General features: G+C 46.7%; 1 protein-coding gene across 1 annotated transcript in view; it reads left to right on the top strand.

Annotated features, from left to right (window-relative positions):
- Window positions 1-13,768, top strand: part of LOC120910635 — a gene marked incomplete at its 3' end in the record, with an annotated part of 108,785 nt that overhangs the window by 13,292 nt on the left and 81,725 nt on the right. Inside the window, 1 exon segment of the mRNA XM_040322389.1 lies at window positions 2,226-2,967. Within this exon segment, the coding sequence (XP_040178323.1) occupies window positions 2,226-2,967 (742 nt within the window).

Consider the following 13,768-nt stretch of genomic DNA (forward strand, 5'->3'; position numbering starts at 1 on the left):
AGGAAGGTCACCCCATCCCCCACCATCATCAGGTAGATGAGGAACAATTATTGGTGGTTATGATTTATACACAAACATGTTTATTATAATGAATGTTTTATATTATATATTCAGAGTGGAAACCTCGGGGATGATAATATTGATATTAAAGAAGAGTATAAAGAGGAGGATGAGGAGTATGGAGTGATGGAGGAGTTTTCAGAAGAACACAAGGATATGATGGAGCCACCTAATACCAGGAACCCCCCAGAGAGATGTCCCCGTCCTCTGTATTCCCGGGATTCCACACAGGAAGGTCACACCATCCCCCACTGTTACAAGGTCGGTGGGGCGGAGCATCTAGAACATGGACTGGTGGAGATGATGTGTGGATTTTGTATGTAAGTTTATATCTTACAGATGATATTCTCTCTCATTCTCTTGGTTTAGAGTGGAGATCCAATCGATATAGAATTTGAGGTGAAATCAGAAGAAGAAGAGACGTATGTGAGGGATGATCAGCAGTCTATGGAGGAGGATGGAATAACGGGGACATTTATAGAGGAGGACACTCCTACAGAGATCAGCACAGGTGGGTCATTAACACTAAATCCATTCCTCCACCCATACTGCTCACTGATTGGTCCAGAGTAGGGCGGGGACTGGGTGATATCAGCCTGTAATCCCCTGGTCACTTTCCTGAGCTGTGTCGGCAGGTGGGGTTGATCGGGAGCCGTTCTCCCAGCGAATGCCCGGGGGAAAGGGAGCATGGGGGAAGAGGATCACTGAGTGTGAAAGCATGCTGTTACAGCTTACATTACAATTGCATCTGTTCTGCTTGCCATCATACACAGCCCCGCCTCCTCCTGACCCCACGCCTGTGATAGACAGAACGCCTGTCCAATGCTGGGATGTGTTATGTCTATCATAGGTGTGGGGTCAGGAGGAGGCGGGGCTGTGTATAACGGTGAGCAAAGGGAATTATGTAAGCTGTTCCGGCGTTCTTTCCCGCTTTGTGATCCTGCGACTTTCACCTCTTCCTCCAGTCATGATCCGGCCGCCCTCTCTCTTCCTCTGCCCAGGTGAGAATGCATATGAGGGGCACAGTGAGTTAATATATATTTTTGTAACTTAATTCTGCATGAAATATTTAAGTGCCATTTCATGAGATAATTTATGGGAGCTTTTTTAGGGGTAGGGTTGAGTAGGGCAACTGGTGGTGACTAGCCCTTGAGGCCTGGATAGTAGCTCAGAACTTGAAATTTTGAGCCCTGTTCTATGTTGTACATTACATACTCCTGACCCCTGCACTATATACTCTATGTTGTACATTACATACTCCTGACCCTCGTCCTATAATCCCCTCATCACTGTCACTCCTATAAAAGACAGTTCTCGTTGTTTCCTCACTCTCTGACTAAGGTCCATGAATGAAGAAATGATCTGGTAGGAGATCAGAGGAGCCATTTACTAGTTACCTTGAGGGGGGAATTGTAAGATCCTCAGAGACAAAGCTGCCTGATGTGGGCGGAGTCCTGGTTTAGGGGAACCAATCAGCTCATGTCTAGTAATAATCTTTGTATTTCTATTTTAGTAGATGGACGGGAGATGAGGAAAACCTCAGAGGATTGTCTCACTTTGTCTCCAGACTGTAAAGTAGAAGATGAGGACATCACACAGTATAGTCCAGGAGAAAACCCGACTACCTCAAATGTCCATCCGGCACCACACAGTGTAGATGGACCATCGTATTCCTCTTATCCTGAGGAACCTCAGACTGTGCGGGACGGTGCCGGACCATCGTATTCCTCTTATCCTGAGGAACCTCAGACTGTACGGGACGGTTCCGGACCATCGTATTCCTCTTATCCTGAGGAACCCCAGACTGTGCGGGACGGTGCCGGACCATCGTATTCCTCTTATCCTGAGGAACCTCAGACTGTACGGGATGGTGCCGGACCATCGTATTCCTCTTATCCTGAGGAACCTCAGACTGTGCGGGACGGTGCCGGACCATCGTATTCCTCTTATCCTGAGGAACCTCAGACTGTGCGGGACGGTGCCGGACCATCGTATTCCTCTTATCCTGAGGAACCTCAGACTGTGAGGGACGGTGCCGGACCATCGTATTCCTCATATCCTGAGGAACCTCAGACTGTGAGGGACGGTGCCGGACCATCGTATTCCTCATATCCTGAGGAACCTCAGACTGTGTGGGACGGTGCCGGCCTTCCAACAGATAAGAGGTTTCCTTGTATTGAGTGCGGGAAGTGTTTCTATTATAAATCCCAACTTATTGTACATAAAAGAACTCACACAGGGAAGAAGCCGTATTCCTGTCCTGAGTGTGGGAAATATTTTTCACATAGGGACAATCTTTCTGCACATCTGAGATGCCACACGGGGGAGAAGCCATATTCCTGTCCCGAGTGCCGGAAATGTTTTTCTCAGAGGTCCAATCTTTCTGCACATCAGAGATGCCACACGGGGGAAAAGCCGTATTCCTGTTCCGAGTGCAGGAAATGTTTTTCAAAGAAGGCCCATCTTTCTGAACATCAGAGATGCCACACCGGGGAGAAGCCGTATTTCTGTCCCGAGTGCGGGAAATGTTTTTTAAAAAAGTTCCAGCTTTCTGGACATCAGAGATCTCACACGGGGGAAAAGCCGTATTGCTGTACTGAGTGTGGGAAATGTTTTACAGATAAGTCCCATCTTTCCAGACATCAGAGATCTCACACAGGGGAAAAGCCGTATTCTTGTCCTGAGTGCGCAAAATGTTTTTCACAGAAGTCCCATCTTTCTGAACATCAGAGATTTCACACGGGGGAAAAGCCGTATTCCTGTCCTGAATGTGGGAAATGTTTTTCAAGGAAGGCCGTTCTTTCCAGACATCAGAGATTGCATACAGGGGAAAAGCCGTATTCCTGTCCTGAGTGTGGGAAATGTTTTTCAAGGAAGGACTTTCTTTTTATACATCAGAGATTGCATATAGGGGAAAAGCCGTAATCCTGCCCTGAGTGCGGGAAATGTTTTTCAGATAAGTCCAGTTTTTACAGACATCAGAGATCTCACACGGGGGAGAAGCCGTATTCCTGTCCTGATTGAGGGAAATGTTCCTCACTGAAGTCCTGTCTTCCTGTACATCAGGGGTCCCACACAACCCTCGGGGTGTATTAGTGAGTGCGGGAAATGTCTTGTATATGAATGTTGCTGGACATGTGGGGAAGAAGCACACCCTGATATACACCTCAGATATACTCCATGGCTGATCTTCATCATGTAAGAAACACTTCATAAGGAGATCAGAGATCACCAAAGACATGGATGAAGTGTTGTACCGTGTTGGCCATTGATAGCAGGAGAAAAATAAAAATGGAGTCATGACCTCTCATTGGCTGAGTACATTTTGTGGTATGGTGACTTATGCCGCGTACACACGATCATTTTTCATGACGTGAAAAATGACTTTTTTTTTTATGTCATTAAAAACGATTGTGTGTGGGCACCAGAGCTTTTTTCGCGATGTGAAAAATGCCCATTAAAAATGTAGAACATGCTCTAAATTTTCACGTCGTGAAAAATGATCGTGTGTGGGCTTTAACGACGAGAAAAAAACACGCTTGCTCAGAAGCAAGTTATGAGACAGGAGCGCTCGTTCTGGTAAAACGAGTGTTTGTAATGGAGATCGCACATTCATCACGCTGTAACAGACTGAAAAGCACGAAGACTGAAAAGCGTGAATCGTCTCTCACCAAACTTTTACTAACACGAAATCAGCAAAAGCAGCCCAAAGGGTGGCGCCATCCGAATGGAACTTCCCCTTTATTGTGCCGTCGTACGTGTTGTACGTCACCGCGCTTTGCTCCAGCATTTTTTTTTCTCGATCGTGTGTGTGCAAGGCAGGCTCGACGAGAATCACGTCGAGAAAAACTTTGTTTTTTCTAGAACAAGAAAAAAGGCTGTGTGTACGCGGCATTAGAGGTCTATTATTCTCTTGCAAGAGGTCTGTTCTCTCAAGTCGTCTTCCAGGACGAAACGCGTTAACCCCACCACTTAAAAGGCGGTCCTCTAGGTCTTTTTAAAATAAAAATGGAGTCATTCCCTCTCATTGGCTGAGTACATTTTGTGGTATGGAGACTTAGAGGTCTATTATTGTTTTGCAAGAGGTTTGTTTTCTCAAGTCGTCTTCCAGGACGAAACACGTTAACCCCGCCACGTAAAAGGCGGTCCTCTAGGCCTTTTAAAATAAAAATTGAGTCATTTCCTCTCATTGGCTGAGTACATTTTGTGGGGGAAGATTTCACAAACACTTCCAGGTCTGTTTCTATAAACTTTGTAGAATGAATGTGTAAAGGAAATGTGTAAGTTCTGTATAGAATTGTATTCTATGTTGTATGTATTGCACACGGCACTAATAATGTTTTCATTCCATGTTTGCATTCTTTCCAGTCCTGATTAGAATTAGCCCCGCCTATGTTACGCCCCTTGTTACCATAAAAGTACAATTGTAATATTAATGTGATCGCTACGTAATCATGTGTATACAAACCTTCCATTGTGTCATAATAAAACACAACACTTATGTGGGAAGAGGCGGAGCGTATCTTCTGTGTCTGTTCCCTCCTGCAGTAGTTATTTATTTGGAACCGCCAATCAATATGAGGATAGGAGTTGCCTATCAATAAAATTCCAGGACAAATGTGACACGCATCCCCCCAGCCGTGACCGGTATTGGTCATATTTTATTTCAGTGATTTCCAATGGTCATTGGCTCCATCTAGTGGTCATAATGTGTTAGTTCTCTATTTTTACGATTAAGGTTTTTCAGAAGAAATTATGGCCGCTCGATGTTGCCGACGATTATAGGAAATTATTGTTTTTATTGAATCTGGGCCAGAATTCGTCACGGCTGGGAAATGATTGTAACATTCATCTTCCCCCCCCCCCCCCTATTCACACAGAAGGAATGTACACCACGCACTTTCACCCGGAGAACGGCTACGCCACATTTTTTTATGGATGGACCCCCTAGACCCGCCCCTTTTCTGCCACTTTTTGTTTACAAGTTAAAATCAGTATTTTTTGTTAGAAAATGACCTATAACCCCCAAACATTATATACCGTGTATATATATATATATATTGTGACAGGGTACTTGATTCTATGTATGTCAGTGAGAGGTTGGAAAGGACAGCTTTCCCTGGCTTGGAAAGGGTTAAGCCTGGCCCAACAGATAAACCTCCTCTCTCTCCCTATTAATCAGGCAACACCTGATAGAGACTGAGAGAGGGAGAGCTCAGTGTGAGGCCCCGTACACACGACCGAGTTTCTCGGCAGAATTCAGCCAGAAACTCGATCGGAGCTGGATTCTGCCGAGAAACTCGGTCGTGTGTACACTTTTCAGCGAGGAAGCCGACGAGGAACTCGTCGGGCCGAATAGAGAACATGTTCTCTATTTCCTCGTTGTTCAATGAGGAAAGTCGGCCCGCCGAGATCCTCGGCGGCTTCAACACTGAACTCGACGAGGAACTCGATGTGTTTGGCACGTCGAGTTCCTCGGACGTGTGTACGGGGCCTCAGAGGTATGCTGAGCTGGACAGGACAGGTTGGAGACGTCTACATTGGAGGAACAAGGTCTGTCACAGATAATCATTTATTTGGACTGTTATTTTGTTTGTTTTATACTGGAGGCTGGAATAGCCCCTCCAGTGCAGTGAGGGACACTACTGTTAGTTAATAACGAAAAGTATAGTTGCGCTAAGTGATACCTGAAGGTTACATAAGTAATAATGACATTAACCGCTTCCCGACCGCCGCATGTAGATATACGTCGGCAGAATGGCACGTACAGGCACATTGGCGTACCTGTACGTCCCTGCCTAGACGTGGGTCGTGGGTCCGATCGGGCCCCCCCCCCCCCCCGCTACATGCGGCGGTCGGATTCCCTCGGGGAGCGATCCGGGATGACGGCGCGGCTATTCGTTTATAGCCGCCCCGTCGCGATCGCTCCCCGGAGCTGAAGAACGGGGAGAGCCGTATGTAAACACGGCTTCCCCGTGCTTCACTGTGGCGGCTGCATCGATCGAGTGATCCCTTTTATAGGGAGACTCGATCGATGATGTCAGTCCTACAGCCACACCCCCCTACAGTTGTAAACACACACTAGGTGAACCCTAACCCCTTCAGTGCCCCCTGTGGTTAACTCCCAAACTGCAACTGTCATTTTCACAGTAAACAATGCAACTTTAAATGCATTTTTTGCTGTGAAAATGACAATGGTCCCAAAAATGTGTCAAAATTGTCCGAAGTGTCCGCCATAATGTCGCAGTCACGAAAAAAATCACTGATCGCCGCCATTAGTAGTATAAAAAAATAAAACTATCCCCTATTTTGTAAACGCTATACATTTTGCGCAAACCAATCGATAAACGCTTATTGCGATTTTTTTTTTTTACCAAAAATAGGTAGAAGAATTCGTATCGGCCTAAACTGAGGAAAAAAAAAATTGTATATATGTTTTTGGGGGATATTTATTACAGCAAAAAGTAAAAAATATTGATTTTTTTTCAAAATTGTCGCACTATTAGCGCAAAAAATAAAAACCGCAGAGGTGATCAAATACCACCAAAAGAAAGCTCTATTTGTGGGGAAAAAAGGACGCCAATTTTGTTTGGGAGCCACGTCGCACGACCGCGCAATTGTCTGTTAAAGCGACGCAGTGCCGAATTGTAAAAACCCCTTGGGTCATTTAGCAGCAAATTGGTCCGGTCCTTAAGTGGTTAAAGGTATTGGAATGAGATTGGACACTGGCAGGACTTTGAGGACACGCCCCCTCTGGAGCACCTTCCCCGTAACCCTCCCCCACTCAGTGAGTCCTCTGTTTTCTGCTGGTGTCTGAAGGTGATGGACCACTTCTCCCTCACAGAGCAATCAACTTCACTAGTTTCTTATTTGTAGTTTTATTTGAATTATTCGATCAACACCTCTCCGTCTTCTAACACCTATAGAGAAGCAATGTGGCTGGATTGGGGCCGCCACAGTTGGGAGTCGTACCTGAACCCCATGCAGTGAAGACGGCCTGTAATGTTGCTTCAGGCACTGGATCCTGCGTTAGGTGCAGGTTGCTATACAGGTCCAGGGTGGTGGTCCATCACTATGGAACCCAGTCCCTGAGGGTATTCCCACCGCTTGGACTTTATATATAGTCCACCGTATTGGACAAGTAAGACAGGGTGACCCTCTACCTCCGATCATTACTCTACAAACAGGACTGTGGGCCAGATTCTCGTACTTTTCCCGCGGCCATAGCGTAAGCCATTTACACTACGCCGCCGCAACTTACTGGAGCAAGTGCCATATTCCTCAAGCACTTGCTCCGTAGTTTGCGGCGGCGTAGTGTAAAAGGCCCCGCGTATTTCAAAGGGGGTGGCTTATATTTAAATTAAGCGCGCCCCCGTTCCGATCAAACTGCGCATGCGCCGGGCTAAAAATAGCCCAGTGCGCATGCTCCAGTTCTCGGCGGAAAACGTCAATGACGCCGACGTGTGCGTCATTGACGTAAAGTCGTATTCAAGAACGACTTACGAAAATGACGTACCCGACGGGAAAAGACAATGCGGACCCGACGCCATACTTAACATGGCATACGTGGGACTGGCGTAAGGTTACCCCTCATATAGCAGGGGTAACCTTACGCTTACGCAAACGACGTAAGCGACGGTTACGCGACGCGATTTCGTTCGGGAATCGGCGCATCAGGCTCATTTGCATAAACAAATGAGACCTTAACGTAAACGCCACCTAGCGGCCGGCGGCGAATTACATTTAAGATCCGACAGTGTAAGTGACTTACACATGTCGGATCTACAGCGTATCTATGCGAAAATGATTCTAGGAATCACTCGCATAGATACGCGGGTCAAAAAACAGAGATACGATGGAGTTTCCATGAGTACCCCACAGGGGAATACCCTCACTTGTATCTATGGTGGAGACCAGGAGAAAGGGAGACGATTCTAAATCACAGGAGAACATTCGCTCTGCTGAAGGTCCGCTCAATACTCAGCCTCAGAGTGACAATGTGTCCCTTGTACCGGAGTAGGACCCTCTTTTATCACCAGTGGCCCAGATTCAGGTACGACTTGCGCTTTATTTGCGGAGGCACAGGGCAACGATTTTGCCCTGCGCCCACGCAAATATTTTGCGCTGCCCTCGATTCACGGAGCTACTGCTCTGTAAATTGCGAGGGCGCGCCGGCAAAATTGCCCGGCGTAAGCGCGCGTAATGTAAATGATCCCGCCGGGGGCGGAAATCATTTAAATTAGGCGCGTTCCTGCGCCGATCGTAAAGCGCATGCTCCGTCGGGAAACTTTCCCGACGTGCATTGCGGCAAATGACGTCGCAAGTGAACGTGAATGGCATCCAGCGCCATTCACGATTCACTTACGCAAACGACGTAGATTTTAAATATCGCGACGCGGGAACGTGGGTATCCTATAGCATTGGCTGCGCCTGCTATTAGGATGTGTAACCTTACGCGAAACCCGACGTACGCAAACTACGTAATTTGCGTACGCAGGGCTCGCGCAACGTTGTGAATCGGTGTTAGTATGCAAATTGCATACTATACGCTGATCACAATGGGAGCGCCCCCTAGCGGACATCGCTAGAATGCAGCCTAAAATCTGCGTGGCATAAGAGCCTTATGCCGCGCAGATTTTAGGCTGCAGTCGGCGTAACGAGTTCTCTGAATCAGGAGAACTCGTTACGCCGGCGGCAAGTCAGCAATTGCGCTGCGTAACTATGGTTACGCAGGCGCAATTGCTACCTGAATCTGGGCCATTGTCCGTATCTGGTTCTGGCTCGATCTCAGACACACAACACGTGACCTACCTGACGAAAGCAGAATCTTCTGTCACCCTTCCTTGGAAAGATTACGGCCATCTTTTTCCAGAGCTCTAAAAACTCCCCGCCTCTTCCCAACCGGAGTCAGATCCCGAGGTGCGGACCCTAGAGGAGGCAGAGACCCCCTGTCTCTGCCTCCTCTAGGGTCCGCACCTCGGGATCTGCCTCCGTGCTGTAATATACACATCTGCCCCCGTGCTGGATATGGATGCCGTACTGGAGGAAGGTGTAGAAGATCCCCCCCCCCCCCCACATTGTCATTATGATGAAGGAGGAACTTTACACAACATGCTTGCTAACATTAAAAAGCTTTTTTTTTGCGAAACAAATAAAAAAAGATAAAAAATTGTAAAAAAAAAAATGATGAGGCTGTACTGATGGGCACTGATGAGGCTGCAGTGATGGGCACTGATGAGGCTACACTGACGGGCACTGATGAGGCTGCATTGGTGGCCACTGATGAGGATGTACTGACAGGCACTTATAGGCGGCACTGATGAGGTGGCACTGAGGATGTTGCACTGATAAGGCTCCACTGACGAGGCGGGACTGATGAGGTGGCACTAATAGGCAGCACTGATGAGCGGACACTGACAGCCATCCCTGGTGGGCACTTGTGGGCATCCTTGATGGGTCTGCACTGATAATCAGTGCACTGATTATCAGCGCAGACTCCCCCTCCCCCTGTCAGGAGAAACACTTATCATCTCTCCACTACTCGCGCCTTGTCAGGACGAATAGAGGAAAACCTGATAGCCGGCACTTCCTTGTTCAATGTGATCAGCTGCGATTGGTCACAGCTGATCACATGGTAAAGAGCCTACGTCATCGGCTTTTTACCAAGATCAGAGATGCAGTTGTTTCGCTCTGACTTATAAGGCGGCACTGATGGGTGGCAATGATGGGCACCGATAGGCAGAACGGATGAGGATGCACTGACAGGTATTACTGATGGGCACTGGTTGGAATCCCTGGTGGGCATCCTTGATGGGTCTGCACTGATAATCAATGCACTGATTATCAGCGCAGACTCCCCCTCCCCCTGTCAGGAGAAACACTTATAATCTCTACTCGCGCCTTGTCAGGACGAATAGAGGAAAACCTGATAGCCGGCACTTCCTTGTTCAATGTGATCAGCTGCGATTGGTCACAGCTGATCACATGGTAAAGAGCCTACGTCATCGGCTTTTTACCAAGATCAGAGATGCAGTTGTTACGCTCTGACTTATAAGGCGGCACTGATGGGTGGCAATGATGGGCAGAACTGATGAGGATGCACTGACAGGTATTACTGATGGGCACTGGTTGGAATCCCTGGTCGGCATCCTTGATGGGTCTGCACTGATAATCAATGCACTGATTATCAGCGCAGCCCCCCCCCCCCCCCCGGTCAGGAGAGCCACTTATCAGTTCTCCTCTACTCGCACCTTGTCAGCGAGAATAGAGGAAAAGCTGATAACCGGCACTTCCTGGTTACAATGTGATCAGCTGTAATTGGACACAGCTGATCACATTGGTAAAGAGCCTCCGTCATAGGCTCTTTACCAAGAATAAGAATACTGGGCCATATTCTCAGAAGAGTTACGATGGAGTATCTCAGGAAACGCCGTTGTATCTCTGTTTTTTGACCCGCGTATCTATGCGAGTGATTCCTAGAATCATTTTCGCATAAATACGCTGAAGATCCGACATGTGTAAGTCACTTACACTGCCGGATCTTAAATGTAATTCGCCGCCGGCCGCTAGGTGGCGTTTATGTTCAGGTCTCATTTGTTTATGCAAATGAGCCTGATACGCCGATTCCCGAACGAAATCGCGTCGCTTACGTCGTTTGCGTAAGCGTAAGGTTACCCCTGCTATATGAGGGGTAACCTTACGCCAGTCCCACGTATGCCATGTTAGGTATGGCGTCGGGTCCGCGTCGTCTTTTCCCGTCGGGTACATCGTTTTCCTAAGTCGTTCTTGAATACGACTTTACGTCAATGACGCACACGTCGGCGTCATTGACGTTTTCCGTCGAGAACTGGAGCATGCGCACTGGGCTACTTTTAGCCCCGGCGCATGCGCCGTTCGATCGGCACGGGGGCGCGCTTAATTTAAATATAAGCCGCCCCCTTTGAATTACGCGGGGATACGCCGGGCCTTTTACACTACGCCGCCGCAAACTACGGAGCAAGTGCTTGAGGAATACGGCACTTGCTCCAGTAAGTTGCGGCGGCGTAGTGTAAATAGCTTACGCGATGCCGCCGCAGAAAGTACAAGAATCTGGCCCACTAAGAATAACCTATTCAATCGCAAGTACAATACAGCATGCCGCCCATCATGGCACAAATGCGTGAGGACGTCCCCTACGTGTTTTGTCCCGAAAGACGTTCTGAAAGGAAAGTGGAGATCTCCATCCTTCTTATACATGTAGCACCCCCCCTGACCTACAGGGGCGTGTTGGCACGTGACTGGAGAGGGGAAGAAGAAGATGTCTCCAAATTACAGATGATCCGTGAGTTCAAGGGGCGAAATTCAGCCGCAGAGCGGCCATCTTCTCAAGGAAAATGTTTCCCAGCACAGAATGGATTAACAAGTAGTGTTGAGCAGAATACGCCATATTCGATTTTGCGATATATCACGAATATATAGCCGAATATTCGAGAAATATTCGCTAAATTCGAATATTCGTGATATTTTATCGAAATGAAATGTTTGCGAAATTTCGCTATTGCGAATGCGAAAATAATTGCGGAATTTCGACAACTGCGGTAGGAGCCCTCTGATTGACTCATGAATATTGGTGATATTTTATCGAAATTTCGCAAAATGCGAATGCGATATTTATTGCGGAATTTCGACAACTGCGGTAGGAGCCCTCTGATTGGCTCAGAATATTCGTGATATTTTATCGAAATTTCGCAAAATGCGAATGCGATATTTATTGCTGAATTTCGACAACTGCGGTAGGAGCCCTCTGATTGGCTCAGAATATTCGTGATATTTTATCGAAATTTCGCAAAATGCGAATGCGATATTGATTGCGGAATTTCGACAACTGCGGTAGGAGCCCTCTGATTGGCTCAGAATATTCGTGATATTTTATCGAAATTTCGCAAAATGCAAATGCGATATTTATTGCGGAATTTCGACAACTGCGGTAGGAGCCCTCTGATTGGCTCAGAATATTTGTGATATTTTGTCGAAATTTCGCAAAATGCGAATGCGATATTTATTGCGGAATTTCGACAACTGCGGTAGGAGCCCTCTGATTGGCTCAGAATATTCGTGATATTTTATCGAAATTTCGCAAAATGCGAATGCGATATTGATTGCGGAATTTCGACAACTGCGGTAGGAGCCCTCTGATTGGCTCAGAATATTTGTGATATTTTATCGAAATTTCGCAAAATGCGAATGCGATATTTATTGCGGAATTTCGACAACTGCGGTAGGAGCCCTCTGATTGGCTCAGAATATTCGTGATATTTTATCGAAATTTCGCAAAATGCGAATGCGAAATTGATTGCGGAATTTCGACAACTGCGGTAGAAGCCCTCTGATTGACTCAGAATATTCGTGATATTTTATCGAAATTTCGCAAAATGCGAATGCGATATTTATTGCGGAATTTCGACAACTGCGGTAGGAGCCCTCTGATTGGCTCAGAATATTCGTGATATTTTATCGAAATTTCGCAAAATGCGAATGCGATATTTATTGCGGAATTTCGACAACTGCGGTAGGAGCCCTCTGATTGGCTCAGAATATTCGTGATATTTTATCGAAATTTCGCAAAATGCGAATGCGATATTGATTGCGGAATTTCGACAACTGCGGTAGGAGCCCTCTGATTGGCTCAGAATATTCGTGATATTTTATCGAAATTTCGCAAAATGCAAATGCGATATTTATTGCGGAATTTCGACAACTGCGGTAGGAGCCCTCTGATTGGCTCAGAATATTTGTGATATTTTGTCGAAATTTCGCAAAATGCGAATGCGATATTTATTGCGGAATTTCGACAACTGCGGTAGGAGCCCTCTGATTGGCTCAGAATATTCGTGATATTTTATCGAAATTTCGCAAAATGCGAATGCGATATTGATTGCGGAATTTCGACAACTGCGGTAGGAGCCCTCTGATTGGCTCAGAATATTCGTGATATTTTATCGAAATTTCGCAAAATGCGAATGCGAAATTGATTGCGGAATTTCGACAACTGCGGTAGGAGCACTCTGATTGGCTCTGATGCAAAAGAAGGGCGGAGAAAATAATCACGCGATATTCCGATTGCCGAATAATCGCATTGCGATTTTTCGGCAAGATAAAATGATCGCTTCAGCTACTCGGCCCAAGGTCTCTAATCATACCAGCAATGCTTTTAGACGTCGATGGAGATCTCTAGGATGTGATCTGTTCTAAAAATAAAATTGAAAAAATTCGAATTTTCGGAATAGCGAATATTCACAGCGAAATTCGAAATATATCGCGAATACTCGAATATGCCATATTCGAGCCGAATATTCGCAATACGAATATTCGTGAGCAACACTATTAACAAGGAAGCGTCCGAGCTTCTCTTGTGATGTGATCGTGCATTAAACAAATCTCTTGGAGGCTTCCTTGTTGATCCATGGTGTGCTGGCAAACATTTTCCTTGTGACTTCATACCCAGTTCCCAGCTGCCCATCAGTGCTGCCAATCAGTGCTCATCAGTGATGCCAATCAGTGCCCCCTCATCAGTATCACCTATCAGTGCTGCCTATCATTGACCATCAGTTCCACCTATCAGTGACCATCAGTGCTACGTATAAGTGCCCATTAATGCTGCCTATAAGTGCAGCTGACAATCAGTGCCTATCAGTGCCCATCAGTGTCGCCCATCAGTGCCCATCAGAGC

Source organism: Rana temporaria, chromosome 8 (genome assembly GCF_905171775.1).
Source record: "Rana temporaria chromosome 8, aRanTem1.1, whole genome shotgun sequence".
NCBI classification, from domain to species: domain Eukaryota; kingdom Metazoa; phylum Chordata; class Amphibia; order Anura; family Ranidae; genus Rana; species Rana temporaria.